Here is a 15483-nt window from a genome sequence, read left to right on the forward strand (position 1 = left end):
TCAAAAAGGCTCTACCAGGTCCTACAGTGAAGAAATGTGCTTAACTCTGTTGAACCAAACTTACTTGATCCCAGAACCTCTTTTCCAAGTCATTCCTAACAGCCTCTCAAGAAACAGATTTTGGGAAACAGACAAGACTGCAAGGGAAAAGCAGGGAAATAAACTTTTTTTTGCCTGGGCAGCCGTGTTCAGTCACTGAAAACCAACTTCAAAGATCCTGAGGCTAGGAACCTCGGTTTACAATGAGTCTATCAAAAACAAAACAGGGCTTCCCTGGTGGCGCAGTGGTTGAGAATCTGCCCGCCAATGCAGGGGACGCAGGTTCGAGCCCTGGTCTGGGAGGATCCCACATGCCGCGGAGAAATTAGGTCCGTGAGCCACAACTACTGAGCCTGCGCGTCTGGAGCCTGTGCTCCGCAACAAGAGAGGCCGCGATAGTGAGAGGCCCGCGCACCGCGATGAAGAGCGGCCCCCACTTGCCACAACTAGAGAAAGCCCTCGCACAGAAACAAAGACCCAACACAGCCAAAAAAATAATAAATAAATAAGTAAATTAAAAAAAATAAAATAAAAAATAAAACACCGAACTCTCCCATGCTTTTGTCTCACTGATAAGGAGTCGTCAGAGTGCTGGGGCCGGTCTCTAGGAGACACAGAGCATCCCCCGCAAGAGCTGCCCAGCCATGCCCTCACCTGCAGCTTGGCCGTCTGCGTCTGTAGCGTGGTGTTGTGCTCTTGCAGGAAGGCACTCTGCTTCTGCAGCGTCAGGATCTGACTGCTGAAGGCCGTGTTCTGGGTCTCCAAATGCTGCAGCTGTTCCTTGAGCAGCTGCTTCTCAGCCTGCAGAGCCGCGTTCTGGGGAAGGGGGAAGCATGAGACCAATCAGATGCCGGCTCCGTACCTGCTAACCAGCCGCAGGGACGGCTGGTTAGCAGGTACAGAGTTGTTAGGAACCCTTTGGGGGGCCAAAGCCAAAATCCACTGGATGAGAGAAGTAACATTTTCCCTCTTGGAAAGACAACAGAATTGGAAAAATATTTTTTCTACGTGCTTTCACAATAGAAGTGAATACACATGATGGAGATACTGCAAAGAACCTGACCATGTGAGTGTGAGGCAAAGGCAAGCTGGAGTTAAAGCTGCTTCATCCTTTCTGTCTTTTGGGCTCTTCTCTGTTTTCTGTTGACCACCCTGAGAATGCATGTCTGTGAGCTTCTCGCACAGAACAGGGAGCCAGAGCCTGCCCTAAAGCCTCACCCGACTCGGGTGACAGCGGGTAGAACAAGGCGGTTCATGCTCCACGAGACTGATAAAGACGGAGCAAGATACGCCACCGACTGGGCCCGGACGCCTGGGGTGTGGTCTTGCGCTGTCCCTGACCAGCATGGGGCTTAGGGTCAAGTCTCTTAAACTCCGTCTCACCTTTCTCATCTGTCAAAGGAAAATCGTCACTATCTACTTCATAAGGCTGTTGGGAGACGTCAAACAAGATCAGGGGTTTAGACATGCACGGACAAACTTGCTCTGTGAAGGGCCAGACGGCAAATATTATTTTGGGGTTTGCCGGCCATAGGGTCTCTACCTCAGCCAGTGACCCCTGCCGTCGCCGTGGGAAGGCAGCCCCACACGATACGTAAGCAACGGGTGTTGTCTGTGGGCCAATAAAACCTTATTTATGAAAACAGGGGGCGGACGGTGGTCTGTCGACCCCTAGAAGAGCACCGAAACACAGAACACTGCGGAAACAGAGTGCTGGTGGAGATGCCCCAGATCCAGTGTAGGAGGCATAGAGCAAGTCCCCGGGGAAAAAGGGGACCTGCCCCTTCAGTCAGAAAGGTTGAAGGGACCTCAAGTGGCAAGGAGCAAACGGGACTCGCCAGGAAACTCAAGAAGAGGCCAACGAGACCTGGATAAATCTCAACAGCTTCTGACACCCTGGGTCCTTCCCGGTAATGGGAGTTCCTGCTCCGTCTGCGGGACTGTCGGCAGGACGGCCTCTCCCCACTCACGTTGCGCTCCAGCTCGATGGCCCGGTCCTTCACGCGGAGCAGCTCCATCGTGGCCTCCTTGGGGCTGGGCCCCCAGCGCTCCTTCCCCGCGTGACCCTCGACCAACGGCCCCACAGGGTGTTTGAAAGAGTTCTGCACCTGCTTCCCCTCTTCCTGGTTCTTCCTGAGGATCTCACACTCCTTCTTCAACTGCGGGTGCGGGAACGGGAAAGCAGACTTGGGGCAGGAAGAGGCCGGGCTCGGGGCCCCGCACCAAACCCGTCCCCCTCAGCATGCCCGACCCCTCGCCTGGCACTGGACCCGCCAGACTCCTGCCTTTGCTCTTGGGGGGAGGGCACACGACCTCCGTCCTGCATGTTGCCCCCTCCCTGCAGAGGCGACTGCTGGGCAGCAGCCGGGACTCAGCCCCGACTTTACAGCCACGTGACCGCGGCCAGTCTTCTCCCTCCCCTGAGCCTCAGGCGTCCACTCCATCGACACTCGCTCCAGAACGCGGGCATACAGGCCGCCCCTCTGCTACTCAGGTGAGGGGCTGGGAAAGGTGAGGCAGGGACCTCACAGCCAGGACCCACGGCCTGACCCTAAGGGGGCTGCTCTTACCACCTGGAGCTCGTTCTGTAGGTGGTGATTCAGGCTGGCTTTCTCTTCCATCTGTGCTTCTAAGAACACAATCTTTTCTTCTTTCCTGGCTAGTGTTGTTTTGAATGCCGACTCATTTATGCTCTCCAAAATCTTGTATTTCCTGAAAAATACAAACATATAGTAGTATTCATCTGCCTCTTCTACCCACAAGCTCCCAGTCTCCCAGCTGCCAACACATCCCTCCTCCACTAAGCTGGTTTCCGCATCACGCTGCAAGATTTGGCCCAGAAGAACTGCAGGAGTCAAAAACCATCACCTAGAGCTGTTCCCCAGGCTGTTGGCATAGATACGTCTGGGACACCATCAATGAAACATCACTGCTATAGTTTTCCAGGCGCCGTTTTACGTATTGGTATGGCCATTTTACAGTTGGGGAAACAGAGTCTCAGAAAGGTTAAGGAATCCATCCAAGACCACAGTGCTAGGTAAGCGGTAAATCTGTGTGGCCTTTTCACCACACCTAAAGGACATCATGTTGGTTACAAGTCCAACAAAAGTCCAAGATGTTGGATTTCCTTGAAAAGCGAGATGATTTAGGAAAGCACTGCTGGCAAAGGCAGCAAGAGTTAAAACTTTAAAAAATTAAAGGGCTGGTGGAGGGAGAGGGGAACGAACAGGTGGAACACAGATGATTTTCAGGGCAGTGAAAATACTCTGTATGATGCTATAGGGGTGCATACAGGTTATCATACGTTTGTCAAAATCCACAGAACATGCAACACCGAGAATGACCCCAATGCCAACCGTGGATTCTGGGCGATGACGAGGTGCTGGTGTAGGTTCACCGAGCGTCATGCATGCACCATTCTGGGGGGGGGTGTTGATGGGGGAGGGTACGCGTCGGGGGCAGGGGGTCCACGGGAAATCTCTGCACCTTCTCCTCACTCTTGTTGTGAAGTTAAAACTGCTCGACAAAAGCCTAACTAGAAAAAAGTTAAGATGCCTTTTCATTGGACAAAAGAATCTCCTTCCACTCCTGCCTGAGAACGTCCAGGAAGGAGGCCCGGGATATAAAGCACCTGTGACAACAGGCCCTCGGGTGTAAAAAGTAAACTGAGCTCCAGGGGTGGGGGTGGGGGGGCGTGGAGCCTGCAGGGGGCGGGGCGCGGGGACGCACGTGAGCCCTGAAAGCCTGCAGCCACCCAGGGAGGGGTCCTCACGTGTCACCGTTGCTGCTGTCATCCTGCAGCAGCAGCTCCTTGTGGAGGCCGAGCTTCTCCAGTTCCTGGCTCAGTTTGTCCAGCTCACTGCTCAGCTGCTGGCTCTTCAGCTTCTCCTGCACCAGGTCCTGTGGGGACAGTGCGGACAGGCGTGGGAAAGGAGCCCAGCAGCAACGGCAGGAGGGCCGGGCACAGGCCAGCCTCAGGGCTGAGCGACCACCTTCTCGAGCCGTGGCCAGCTCGGGTGTCTCGAGGGCCAAGCAGGTGGTTCTATGGGGACGGTGAACCTCAGGGATGTCTCCAAAGGGAACGGATGAGCACACCTTCCCAGCCCCCGGAGTTCAAGACACCAGACCACGTGGCAGCGTGTCGAGGAAGGATCGAACGTGCTCCAAACACATCCAGACAGGTGTCTGAAATACCATGTATGGTGACCTTTGAGGAGCGGGTTTGAATTCTGTGAACGTGATTGCCTTTTCCGCGGAGTAATGGATCAATAACTATTTAGTTAGCTCATTGCAGAGAACTCAGAACAAAGTATAAAGAGGAGAAAGATTTTACTTTAAAACACTGGTTTTGAGTTACTTTTCAAAAGTGGACGCTGACCTCATTTAGGGGTTCACTTACTCTAGTCCACACCTCTGTAGCTCTCCAGGTAGTTATACCGTTTTTTGCCCAGTGTCACAGCTACGTGCACACACGAGGACCCCCTACCACACCCCAAGGCCTGGAACGGCAGTGTGACGGAGGGTGGTGATCGCCAAACATTCCGGGGTCGCTCCCTGGCTGCAGCGTGGAGGGGCCAGTGTGTCATCTTCCAGCTGCCTCTCCCCTGCCTCGGGAACTGCCCGAACCCCACGTTGAGATGGTGGAGCCGTGAGATCAAAGCCGCCTGGGATGCTGAGCCCCAGCACAGAGGACAGGATCTCCAGAGAGTCACCTGGACTCTCGTGAAAGAGAAACCAGCCTTGGATGTGATAAGCCCTGCGATTCTGGGGTCATTCGTTACTGCAGCATAACCTAACCTGTGCTTACGGAGGCAGGGGCTATGGGTCAGGTTGGTGTCTTGCATCTCTCCCCCACAGTGTACCAATCTGCCTGCACTGACAGTCAGTGATCTTTTTTTAATGTGGAGACCTCTCCGTGGTCACCAAGTCTATTTCTTTTTCTTCCTTGGCACACAGCTGGAACACATTTCCCAACCTCCCTGGCAGTCAGGTGCGGCTATGAGACCATATTCTGCCCCATGAAGTGTGGTCCTTCTCTTCTTCATCTACCGGCTGCAGGTAGAGGAGCCAGAAGAGGGCTCCACTGTGGGACAGCTGGGCCACATTATGGAGGGCACCAGGTGTCTGCGAACAGTCACACAGAACTTCTACACGTGTGGACACTCAGCTTCTGTGATGGGCCACTCAGACGCTGGAGTCGTTTACTAGAGCAGTGACTCACCCTAAGGCACTGCAGGAAAGCCCGGATGAGCCACGCAAAAACTACCAGGGAAAAGTAAGACACATATTTACCAAGAAACTGTAAAACAGTTGTACCCTTTCATCCTGTAATTGCACTTCTAGGCATATATCCTAAGAAAATAAATACATTCGTGAAGGTGCATGTGTGCAAGGATGTCCAGTGTTTTTTAAAAATTAATTAATTAATTAATTAATTTTTGGCTGTGTTGGGTCTTCATTGCAGTGCGTGGGCTTTCTCTAGTTGTGGCGAGCAGGGGTTACTCTTCTTTGTGGTGCACGGGCTTCTCATTGCTGTGGCTTCATTGTTGTGGAGCACAGGCTCCAGGTGCAGAAGCTTCAGTAGTTGTGGCTCGCAGGCTCTAGAGTGCAGGCTCAGTACCTGTGGCTCACAAGCTTAGTTGGTCTGCAGCATGTGGGATCTTCCCGGACCAGTGCTCGAACCCGTGTCCCCTGCATTGGCAGGCGGATTCTTAACCACTGCGCCACCAGGGAAGTTCCAGTGTTATTTAAAATAGTGGGAAAAATCAGAAACAATCTAAACATCCAGAAAGCAATCATAGTAAATCCGTAAAATTAATACCTCACTGCCATTAGAAATCATGGCTTGAAACCTATTTAATGTAATGAGAAAAAAGTATAGTAATAATGAGAAACAGAACAGGGCTAGGATGGAGAAGGTAGGGTATCAAGTGTGTGTATACACAAATGCACAAGGAAAAAGAAGAAATAAAATACGCTGGACTATTAGCCCTGGTCATCTCTGGGCAGTAAGATCCTAACAGGTGATTTCTACTTCTTCTTTATGCTTTTGGGCATCGTTCTGTTTAGAAGCAGGGGACAAATGCCAGGGGCCTCTCCCTGTCTCACCCCTATTCCAGAAGCCCCTGCCGGGCAGCACGGTGACCCTGCCGACCCCCCACCGAAGGGGCTGCCTGCCCCTGACTCACCTCCCTCAGGGTGGTCAGCGTCCTCGTGTGCATGGTGACCTGCTTGGTGAGGTCCCTGTTGTCCTTCTCCAGCTCCTTCAGCTTGCCGGCCGCGTCCCGGCAGCGGGCCAGCTCCCTGTCCAGCGCACGGCTCTCCCTCTCGGCGGCGGACAGCTTGGCGGAGCTGTCGTCCAGGACGGCGTCCTTGAGCTCCACCTGCTGCCACAGACGCCGGGCCTCCTTCTCCAGCAGCTTCTTGTCTTTCTCCAGCTGGGCCACCTCCTGCTCCAGCGCCTGCCGGTCCTGGCCGGCCCGCTCGAGCTGCCGGTTGGCGAGCCGGAGGGCCTCCAGGTCGCGCCGCAGGGCCTGGTTCTCGGCCTCCAGCTGCCCCAGCTCCCGCTCTAGGGCCTGCGCCTTCTGGCCGCCGCTGTCCAGGCTCTGCTGCAGCCGCAGGTTCTCGGCGCTCAGGCTCTGGTAGCCGAGCTCCAGGCGCTCTGACTTCTTGCCCAGCGCCTTGAGCAGCTCCATGCTCCTCCTGAGCTCCTGGTTCTCGCGCTCCAGCTGGGCCACCTTGGCGCCCGTGAAGCGCGTGGCCTCCGCCACCCTGCGCAGCTCCAGGTTCTCCTCGTCCAGCTGCCTGTTGTCCAGCTCCAGGCTGGCCAGCCGCACCTGCACGTTCTGCAGGGCGTCCAGGGACTTGCGCAGCCGCCGGTTCTCCAGCGCCAGCCCGCGGCTCTCGCGCTCCGCGGCGTCCGCCCGCTCGCCCGCCGCCTGCAGGGAGCTCACCCTCTGCGCCAGCCTCCCCTTCTCCTCCTCCAGCCGCCGCAGCTCCCGCTGCAGCTCCTCCGCCCGCCCCGCCTTCTCCTGCGCCTGCTCCAGCTCTGGCCTGCTCAGCCGGCCGCCGGCCTCTGCCACCGTCCCGTGCAGGGCTTTGCTCTCCTGCTCAGCTTCCTTTGCGCGGGTCTCACTGCTGACCTGCGACCTCTCCCGCAGCGTCCACACCGTCTGGTTGAGATGGTCCTTTTCTTGTTCGAGGTCCCTGATCTGCGGGAAAACACGACGGGAGAGACGGCGGTTGTTGCACAAACGTATTTCAGAGAGTTGGGGTTAAAGTCTGATTTAATCTGGGGGACTAAAGCATAGGCCCTAAAAGACCATCCCATCATGTACCCAAAACACATCCTAACGGTCCTACTGTATAGCACAGGGAACTATATCCAATAACTTGTAATAACCTATAATGGAAAAGAATCTGAAAAAAAGAGTACACACACATACATACATACACACACACACACACACACACCTGAACTGCTTTGCTCTACACCAGAACTGAACTATACACACACACACACACACACACCTGAATCGCTTTGCTGTACACCAGAACTGAACTATACTTCAATGAAAAAAAAAAGAAGTCCTAACGTTCCCAGGGGTTAATACAGACACAAGGTGAAGAGCATGGAGACCCCTACGGAGACGGTTCAAATTAAAATGCCTTCACGGCAGCCAGGATGATTTAGAAACATAAACCCCATCTCTCTCCCTCTCACATAAGACAATGATAGTGATTCCCTTGGTATGTTTATCCTGGCCTCCCACCTCTGTGGGCTCCCCTTACGCCACTCCCCTCCTGCAGCCCCTGCACAGGGTCTTCCCTCTGCCCTGGACCACCCCGCCACTGGCCTTCAGCATCACTGGCTCCCCCTCCTTCTCCAGGGCTCAGCGTGAGCAGTTCCTCAGGACAGCCTTGCACCATGACTCCTCAGCGCCTGCATCCAGCAGGATTCTCTGCGTTATTCCCTCAAGAGCACATGTCTGAAACTGCCTTGCTTGTTGCCTGTCCTTCTGCCCTCTATGTAAGCCACATCTGGGCAGAAGCCCTGCCTGTCTTTTCACCAAACATGGCACCATCCCATTCCCCCCATTTTTGCTCTACATCAGAGGCTGAAAATCTCAAATACTGGATACCCCAGGATCCCTCGCAGGTAGGGGTGGTCATGTGTTGGGTGTGGCCAATAAGATAGGACAGAAGGTCCCGGGAGGGTTTCCCTCTGCCCCTTGCCCTCCACCTTCTTCTTCCCATTCCCTGAGGGTGTGTGGCAGCCACTGCTAAGACTGGCAGAGCAAGAGGAGAGACCTGGCCCCTGCACGGCATCACAGAGCCTTTGCACCAGCACCGGACTGCCTCCTACCCGGGACTTCTTGTGGCGTGAGGCAAACAAACCTCAGGTGCTCAGCGTGACACTATGGATGTTTGCAGCTGGATCATTCTTTGTCATGAGGGGCTGGTCCTGTGTGTTGCAGGACGTTTAGCCACATCCCTGGCCCCCACCCACCGCATGCCAAGAGCATCTCCTCTCTCCTCCCCAAGTCATGACAATCAAAATCGTCTTCAGGCATTGCGAATGTCCCCTGGGGGGCAAACGCGCCCCCCCACAGCTGATTGAGAGCTGCTGGTTTGAGCTGCAGCTAGGCTAGGTACCTGCTAATGCACGTTGCCCCGATGGATTCCCAGGAAATGGCTAAATCCTGGACTCTCCCTCCTGCAGGCAGGGGTTCCAGGAGAGGGATCTGCTCGGGAGGTGCCTACCTGCCGGGCTCTGTCAGCCTTCAAGGTCTCCATGTCGCTCTGCAGCTGCTCTTTCTCTTTGATCAGCTCCTCACTCAGGGTCTCCAAATCTTGGTTACTCTGCTTCTCCCTCTCCAGCTGGGTCTGCAGCTTCTCGATCTGCAGACCCGAAAGACCCAGCCGGGCAACAGTTGGCTTCACAAGGTGAACTACGTCTTAAAACAAATCCAAAACCCACCAGCCCCACAGAACACTTTAACGGGCCTTTTCTCAAGGGAAAGTGTCCAGGCCTTGCTCTGAAGGGACCTCCCTGCACCCTCTACCCTCAGCTCCTACCCCATGACTTGCATCTCCAGCTCACGGGCACCATCGGTCAGCCTCCTCCCAGCCCACCTCTCCTCACCCTCACTGCCATGTGCCCAAGTGCCTCCGGGCTCCTTGCTCCCATCTCAGGCCTTGTCTGCTTTCCCAAGGGTCAGACCACATGCCCGGGGCCACCACCACTGGCTGCCCCACGGACTTCACTTGGTGACACTCCTATTCGCCCAGCTGCTCAGAAGAGTGGTCTTCTGCTATGTCCCTCCTTCCTCTTTCACCCTCCAGTAACTCTGTCCCCAAGTCCTGCCCTCTCTACCCAAGCTGCTCTACCGCCACTGCCTGGCTAGGGCCGGGCCACCTTCCCTCTGGCCTGGACAACCATCCAATCACCTCCCTGACACCGAGCTCTTCCGCTGGGGTCACCCCGCCTGACCGTCCTAAAACATGAACTAGCTACTTCATCGCGTCTAACACCTGGATGAGGTGGTGAATCCTGATCCTCACTCAGTAGGTCCAGGGCAGGGCCTGAGATTGGGATCCTAGGCGATGCCCATGCTGGTGTCTGCACTGGGAGGGCTTCAAGGCTGCCGCTCCCCTTCCCGCCAACACCAAACCCCTCAGCGCGGGGGACTGGAGTTGGGAAAGAGGCATGACTCTGGTGTCACAGGGACAGAGTTCAGAGTCCAGTCCCTCCCTACTAATGACGTCACCACGAGCAAGTTTCTGTAACTGACGCAGGACCAGCAGCGAGCATCCTTGAGAGCTTCCGTCACTGTGTCGTGCTCGGCACATGCCTAGCAGGCGACGGGTGCAGCAACGTTCGCTGCCCCTCCCCGTGAGAGCTCTGGGCCCGGCCACCTACAGAGCTCCTGACCAGCCGGTCTGCATTTTGACATGGTCCTAAAAGATCCTGATGTGCTGGTTTGGGATGGCTGTTCTGAAAAAGTAGATTGCAAAGACCAGATGGTTCTCGAAGCTTTGAAAGATCTTGGACCTCGGGGCACGACCCCGAGATGCCCAACGACCCCCGGGAGCAGCAGGTCTGAGCCTGCTGCAGTTCAGCCCATCTGGGCCGGGGCCTTGCGCGGAGAGGTTTCCAAAGCTCCCGGAAGGATCGCTGCTCTAAAGCAGACTCTGCGTACTTGTCCTTGGGTGAGGGGCACCCTGCCTTACTGGCTCACAGATCTGGGAGCTCTCAAACCCTCACAGGAGGAAGCAGCAGGAAAGCTTCTTCCCCTACCAGCGGGGAGAGCTGGGCCGAGCTCATACTCCTACTGTCATATCATGTTGTCAGCACCTCAACCCCCTGCCCCAACCCGGGGACCCCAGGACTGGGGAGCCCCACCCAGCTGGGGTCGACAGGAAAACACGCAAACATCTGAGTGGTTCTCAAAAGCAAGAACGTATTTCTAATCCTTCCATATCTCTGCCCCCCTTCCCGGCACAAGGCCTGGGACTCGGCAGGGCACCAGGGATCACCTCCGATGGTAGAGCCTACACCTGAGACAACGGCCTTGAGGAATAAAGGCAACGAGCAGTTGCTATTATTAACCAAGTACTCAGGAGGACACTGGGCCCAGCAGGGCTCAGCGACTTGCCCGAGGCCTCGCAATGAGGATGGGGCAGAGCTGGGACACACCCCCGTGGCCGACCCCCCAGTCCTCACTCACAGTCAGGGGGGCCTGCTGGCTTACCCCCAACCTTACTGTTAATAGCCTATCCCTGCTGCCCTTTCTCTCCCAGAGAAAGGAACATTATTCCAACCTTTGCATTTCTTGTTGTTGTTGCTTCTGGTCTAAAGATGTGATCTCCCCAGGTCCCACACCCACGCCATCCCTCTCCTTTTCTGGTTCTTTTTGCCATGGAACTAGAGCCCATCCCTGAAGGACCTTGGTGCCCCTGGGGTGAACTCGCTGGGCTGAGATGTGGGCTGGCTGCAGGCCTTCCAGCCCTGAGAGGTTTCCTGTCCTTCCTTCCTGAAGCACCTGGCTTGGGCTGCAGGTGCCACTCGGGGTCCCAGAGCATGTGAGTGCAAGGGGGCCTGCCTCTCAGCCCCAGGCTGCTCTTTCCTTCTAGTAACAGGCCCCCAAACGGCTGCCCCTTTCCCCTGAAAATAAGGGTTCTTTACTTCTTGGATTAAGGAATAAACTCTTAGGACATCAATGCAGATTCACAGTCGCAGGAAGGAGGCAGCTTCTCTAAGGTCCATGCAAGTTTTGCGGGTTAGAGGGGAGGATGTTAACTTCAGGGAACTAGGGTTTCCACAGACATTTCAGACCTAAGCAAGCTCGCAGCCTGGGCTATGCTTGGGGTGTGGAAGAGCCAGGCTGGCACCAGCGGGACCTGGGGGTTCACTGATTGACTGAGGAGTGTCAGCTGGGGCCCAGACAGGCCACGTGGGGAGGAGTCGAGGAGGGTGGGATGGCTGAGGCTGGAGAAAGGAAACTGGGGTGAGCTGAGCTGGATTAGGGTCCAGTGAGCCCTCCAGCTGGGGCTGAGGTGCCCACCCATCCAATGTTAGGGGGCACCGTCAGTGCTGGGCTCTGGGGGGAGAGAGCAAAACCATGCCTGCTGGGCCAGGACAGGTTTGGTCAGGCCGCAGGCAGGCTGAGCAGGATGGGGAGAGGCGCTCTGGCGGGCAGAGGGCCGCCTCCCAGGGATCCCGGCACCAGACACAGGACGGGCCTGGGAGCTGTGGCACCTCCCTCCTGCCAGGGATTCTATGCCAAGACATGCCTCTTAAGGACCGTGGCAGGAGAGGGCTGGTGTCCCACCAGGGAACTGACCCCAAGAGGAAGCAGGAGGGTGGGGACCGAGAGACAGGGGGCTGAGGAGTAATGCCGGGCAGGCAGCACCCACTGCCATCCTGTTTGTGCAGAGGAGGGGCCAGAGTGAACCACGAGGGCGGGGAAAAGCGTGAGCGGTCATCTCAGAGGGCTGCTGGGCGCTGGGCCAGCGCTATTACATTGCGGGCTTTCTGCAGCAGACCGGTGAGGACCCACGGAGTCAACGGTTCTCATCTTTCTAGAGGCTGATTCTTTTTTCTCTTGGCCAAGGTCGAACTGCCACTCATAAAGACATTTCCTGTGCTAGGGCCATGTGAATCTAAAAAACCTAAACTGTCCAGCTGCCTTCCCCATGCTGTTCTACACTGAGAGACACGGCATGAGATGGGGTGGGGTTTTCTATTGTCCTACGAAGACAGGACAAAATGCTTGTCGGCTGAAATGCTGCAAGGCACACAATGCTTCAAAGGGACAAGAAGAGCAAGTAATCAAGCCTGGGAGGTCCCAAGAGGGGGCTCCAGAGACCAGTTCACAGAAGGAGGGGCTGTCCCAAGCCTCACCCAGAGATAAGGGACCGGCACAGCCAGGACCAGCGGAGCCCAGGTCTCTCCCTGCAGCCCGTGTCCCTCCCACCGCCTGGGCAGCAGTGAATGACGCTGGCAGGACTCACGGGCAGGTGGGACACCCGAAAGCACCAGGCCTGCATGGCGGTCAGCAAGCAACGGGGCTTGTGTCCTCTTCCTCAGCTGGACTCTGGCAGCTGGTGTGCTCGGAGCCCACGATGCAACTGTGCCATCGCAACGTGGCCTAGGTGTTCTGAGGCCCTCTGACCTGGAGTGACCAAGACTTGGAGGCGATCCCTAGCCTCTCAACGGCCCCTTCCTGCACCTGAGACTGAATCCCCAGTGCAAATGGGCGGGTCCTCCTAACTGTAGAAGGAAGACTGGTCTGTAAGCCTCTGCCTGTTCTCCCAGATGTCTGGGTTCTCCTGTGCTCCTGGGAAGACCCAGCAGCTGTCCTGAAAGGCAAATACAGTTCCGCCATCTCTGCTTCCCCATCTCATAAACTGAGAGGAAGGAGGTGAGCACTGATCCTGTTTTACCACCAGCAGTGCCCTAAAATGCCCATCAATGGTCCCTACTCCCCACACACGTAGGTACGTCTTACATCATTGCCTCCTCTCCCCTATGACCCATCCTATGCTTCTTCACAGTCCACTGGTTTCTTTTCACTGAGCCCTTACCGCGTGCCAGACTCCTTACACACACCAGCTCACAGAGTCCACGCAACACGTATGAGGTGGGAAGCCCACTAACCCCATTTCACAGATGAAGACAAGGAGGCACACAGAGGTCAAGTACTGTCCGAGACATTCCCTCAAGGCAGTGCAGGCACGAGCCATGCTGCCTCTTGACTCCTCTCACAATTGCTCTTGTTCTTCTATTATTGTATAATTAACTGCGGCTGCGCTGGCTTCTGCTTTTCTCCCAGCGGTGCATCCTCACCGACACCTGACTGCCCTGCCTGGCCACCGACTAGTCTCTATAGTGCAGACCGGGCTGGGGGAGGGGTGTCCACCCCCCCCGGGCCGGGTTACCTTCTTGTTGAGCTGGTGATTCTCCTTCTCCAGCTCCCCACGCTTGAGGCTGCTCTCCTCCAGCGCCAGGGACGCGTCCCGCAGCCCCTGGATGGTGCTCTGGAGGCTCTGGTTCTCCTTCTCCAGCTTCAGGATGCGGCTAGAGGCGCACTCGTTCAGCTCAAACACAAACGACTTCCTGGAGGCTGAAGCACAAAGTTGAGTCAGGCCCGGGATCCAGGAGCCTCTGCTTCCGGCCATGAGCTGGGGCCATCAGGCCCCCATGCCCTAGGTTTGAGGGGCCTGGGAAGGGCTCCCGTAGGTCAGCTGGGTGCCCCCCATTTCACAGGCTGCTGTCGCTGTTAGTGCCTGAAAGTCCCTCAGGCAGTTTCGGTCCCTCTGCTGGCTCAGCTGGGCCCAGAGCTTAAGAGGAAAGCAGATTACAGGGAAGAAGCCAATGCAAAAGTTAAAGACTGTGTTAACTGCTGAGAACTGTTTTTTACCAAGCTGCTAACCAAGTTGACCGACCGTACAACTCAAGGGTCTTAGAGCCTAATAGAGATGGCAAATAGGCGACATTTTCTGTGCCAGCTCTGAGAGTAGTGGGAGTCTGGGTGGCTCAGCAGGAGGGGCACGATAATCGACTAGTTATGTCTGTCACTGGTGGCAGAAGGCTCTGTGGGCATGTATGCCCAGTACTTGCCATCCCTGGCGAAGGTCCTCTGGACAGAGATTTCATTTTGTAATTTCACAATTACATTGACAAAAAATGAGACAGTATATGTAAATTGCTTTAAAAATTCTAAGTGCGATGAAAATATAAGCTAAAGATAGAAAAAGGGAGATTATCTACTCTGCTTTCTTTCAAAGAGCTTGAATACAAATGGAGAAGGGGGCATAGACCTGAGAGTCAGGAATGGCAGTTCTTAGCTCCTTCCTGCCACCAGGAGGTGCATGACTTTAGGTAAGTCATGGGGCTTTTTCAGGAGGAGAAAGGAACGTGTATGAAAGTCCTTGAAAGAAGGGGTTGGTGTTGTTCCGTCCCTGCCTGTCCCATCAGTGCCACGGACTCAGCTCTGGGAGCCTTATGACACTGCTAAGAGGGCTGCACCCCGACCTGCTTCTTACTCATCACCCCAGGGGCAGGGGTACACACAGGACGATGGCTTCCATAGTGAGCACATCAAGCTAGAAACAAGTGTGTGTGTTCAGATCCTCTGGGTGCTCGTAAGGACTAAAAGGCATATGCCACCCTTTTGAGCTCTCATCTTCCACCGAGGACAGCAGTTCAGACCCAACAAGCCTGAACGTCCTCAAGACCCCAAGCAACAACAGGCAGTGAAGCAGTGGAGGTGGACGGAGTGTCCGCGGCTCTGACCCAGGCCCAGCGCTGATGCACATAAGCACACGTGCTTGCAACATATGAAACTACGCTACAAATGAAACAAACCTCAGCTAAAACTCAGCTAATTCTCAGCCTGGGATCACTGGGACAGTACCCTGGCAGCATTCATGAAAAAAGAACATCTTCTAGTTAGGGTGAAATATATTTATCATAAAATTTACCATTTTAAAGTGTACAGTTCTGTGGCATTAGCTATATCCCCATTGTTGTGCAACCGTCACCACTATCCACCTCCAGACTTCTTCATCATCCCAAACTGAAACTCTGTACTCATGGCGACTAATTCCTAAGGTCCTACAAGTTAAACCACAGCATTGACCACAAGCCTCCTTTCTTCTCCCATAAAAGCCAGTGCTTCAAAGACTATTACTATGACACAACAGTTTACTACTGAGTGCTATGCTCATTAGCACCCCAAGCAACCAGAGTGATGGGATGTATTTCAATAAGACCGTGGCAATAAGAACAGCTGTCCCTTATTGTTGGCCGTGGGCCAGGCATGGCATCATGTTTCACTCTCTCCTCCTATGAGGCAGCTTCATTACCCCCATTTTGCAGATAAGGAAACTGAGGTCTAAAAGAGGTCACCCAGCCAACCTCCAGTGGAGGAGCCAAGA

The 15483-nt window shown here is 55.1% G+C and overlaps 1 protein-coding gene across 7 annotated transcripts in view; it reads right to left on the reverse strand.

Moving 5' to 3' along the window:
- The window catches only part of CCDC88C (coiled-coil domain containing 88C), a 129671-nt gene that overhangs the window by 34859 nt on the left and 79329 nt on the right, over positions 1-15483 (reverse strand). For all 7 annotated transcript variants that reach the window (XM_036843677.1, XM_036843675.1, XM_036843676.1 and 4 more), the window contains 7 exons: positions 13483-13667; positions 8803-8940; positions 6228-7250; positions 3812-3939; positions 2610-2751; positions 2010-2198; positions 694-855 (listed from right to left, as the gene is read on the reverse strand). In XM_036843677.1, the coding sequence (XP_036699572.1) occupies positions 694-855; positions 2010-2198; positions 2610-2751; positions 3812-3939; positions 6228-7250; positions 8803-8940; positions 13483-13667 (1967 nt within the window). The remainder of the gene's footprint in view (positions 1-693; positions 856-2009; positions 2199-2609; positions 2752-3811; positions 3940-6227; positions 7251-8802; positions 8941-13482; positions 13668-15483) is intronic.

This window comes from Balaenoptera musculus, chromosome 2 (assembly GCF_009873245.2).
Source record: "Balaenoptera musculus isolate JJ_BM4_2016_0621 chromosome 2, mBalMus1.pri.v3, whole genome shotgun sequence".
Taxonomy (NCBI): domain Eukaryota; kingdom Metazoa; phylum Chordata; class Mammalia; order Artiodactyla; family Balaenopteridae; genus Balaenoptera; species Balaenoptera musculus.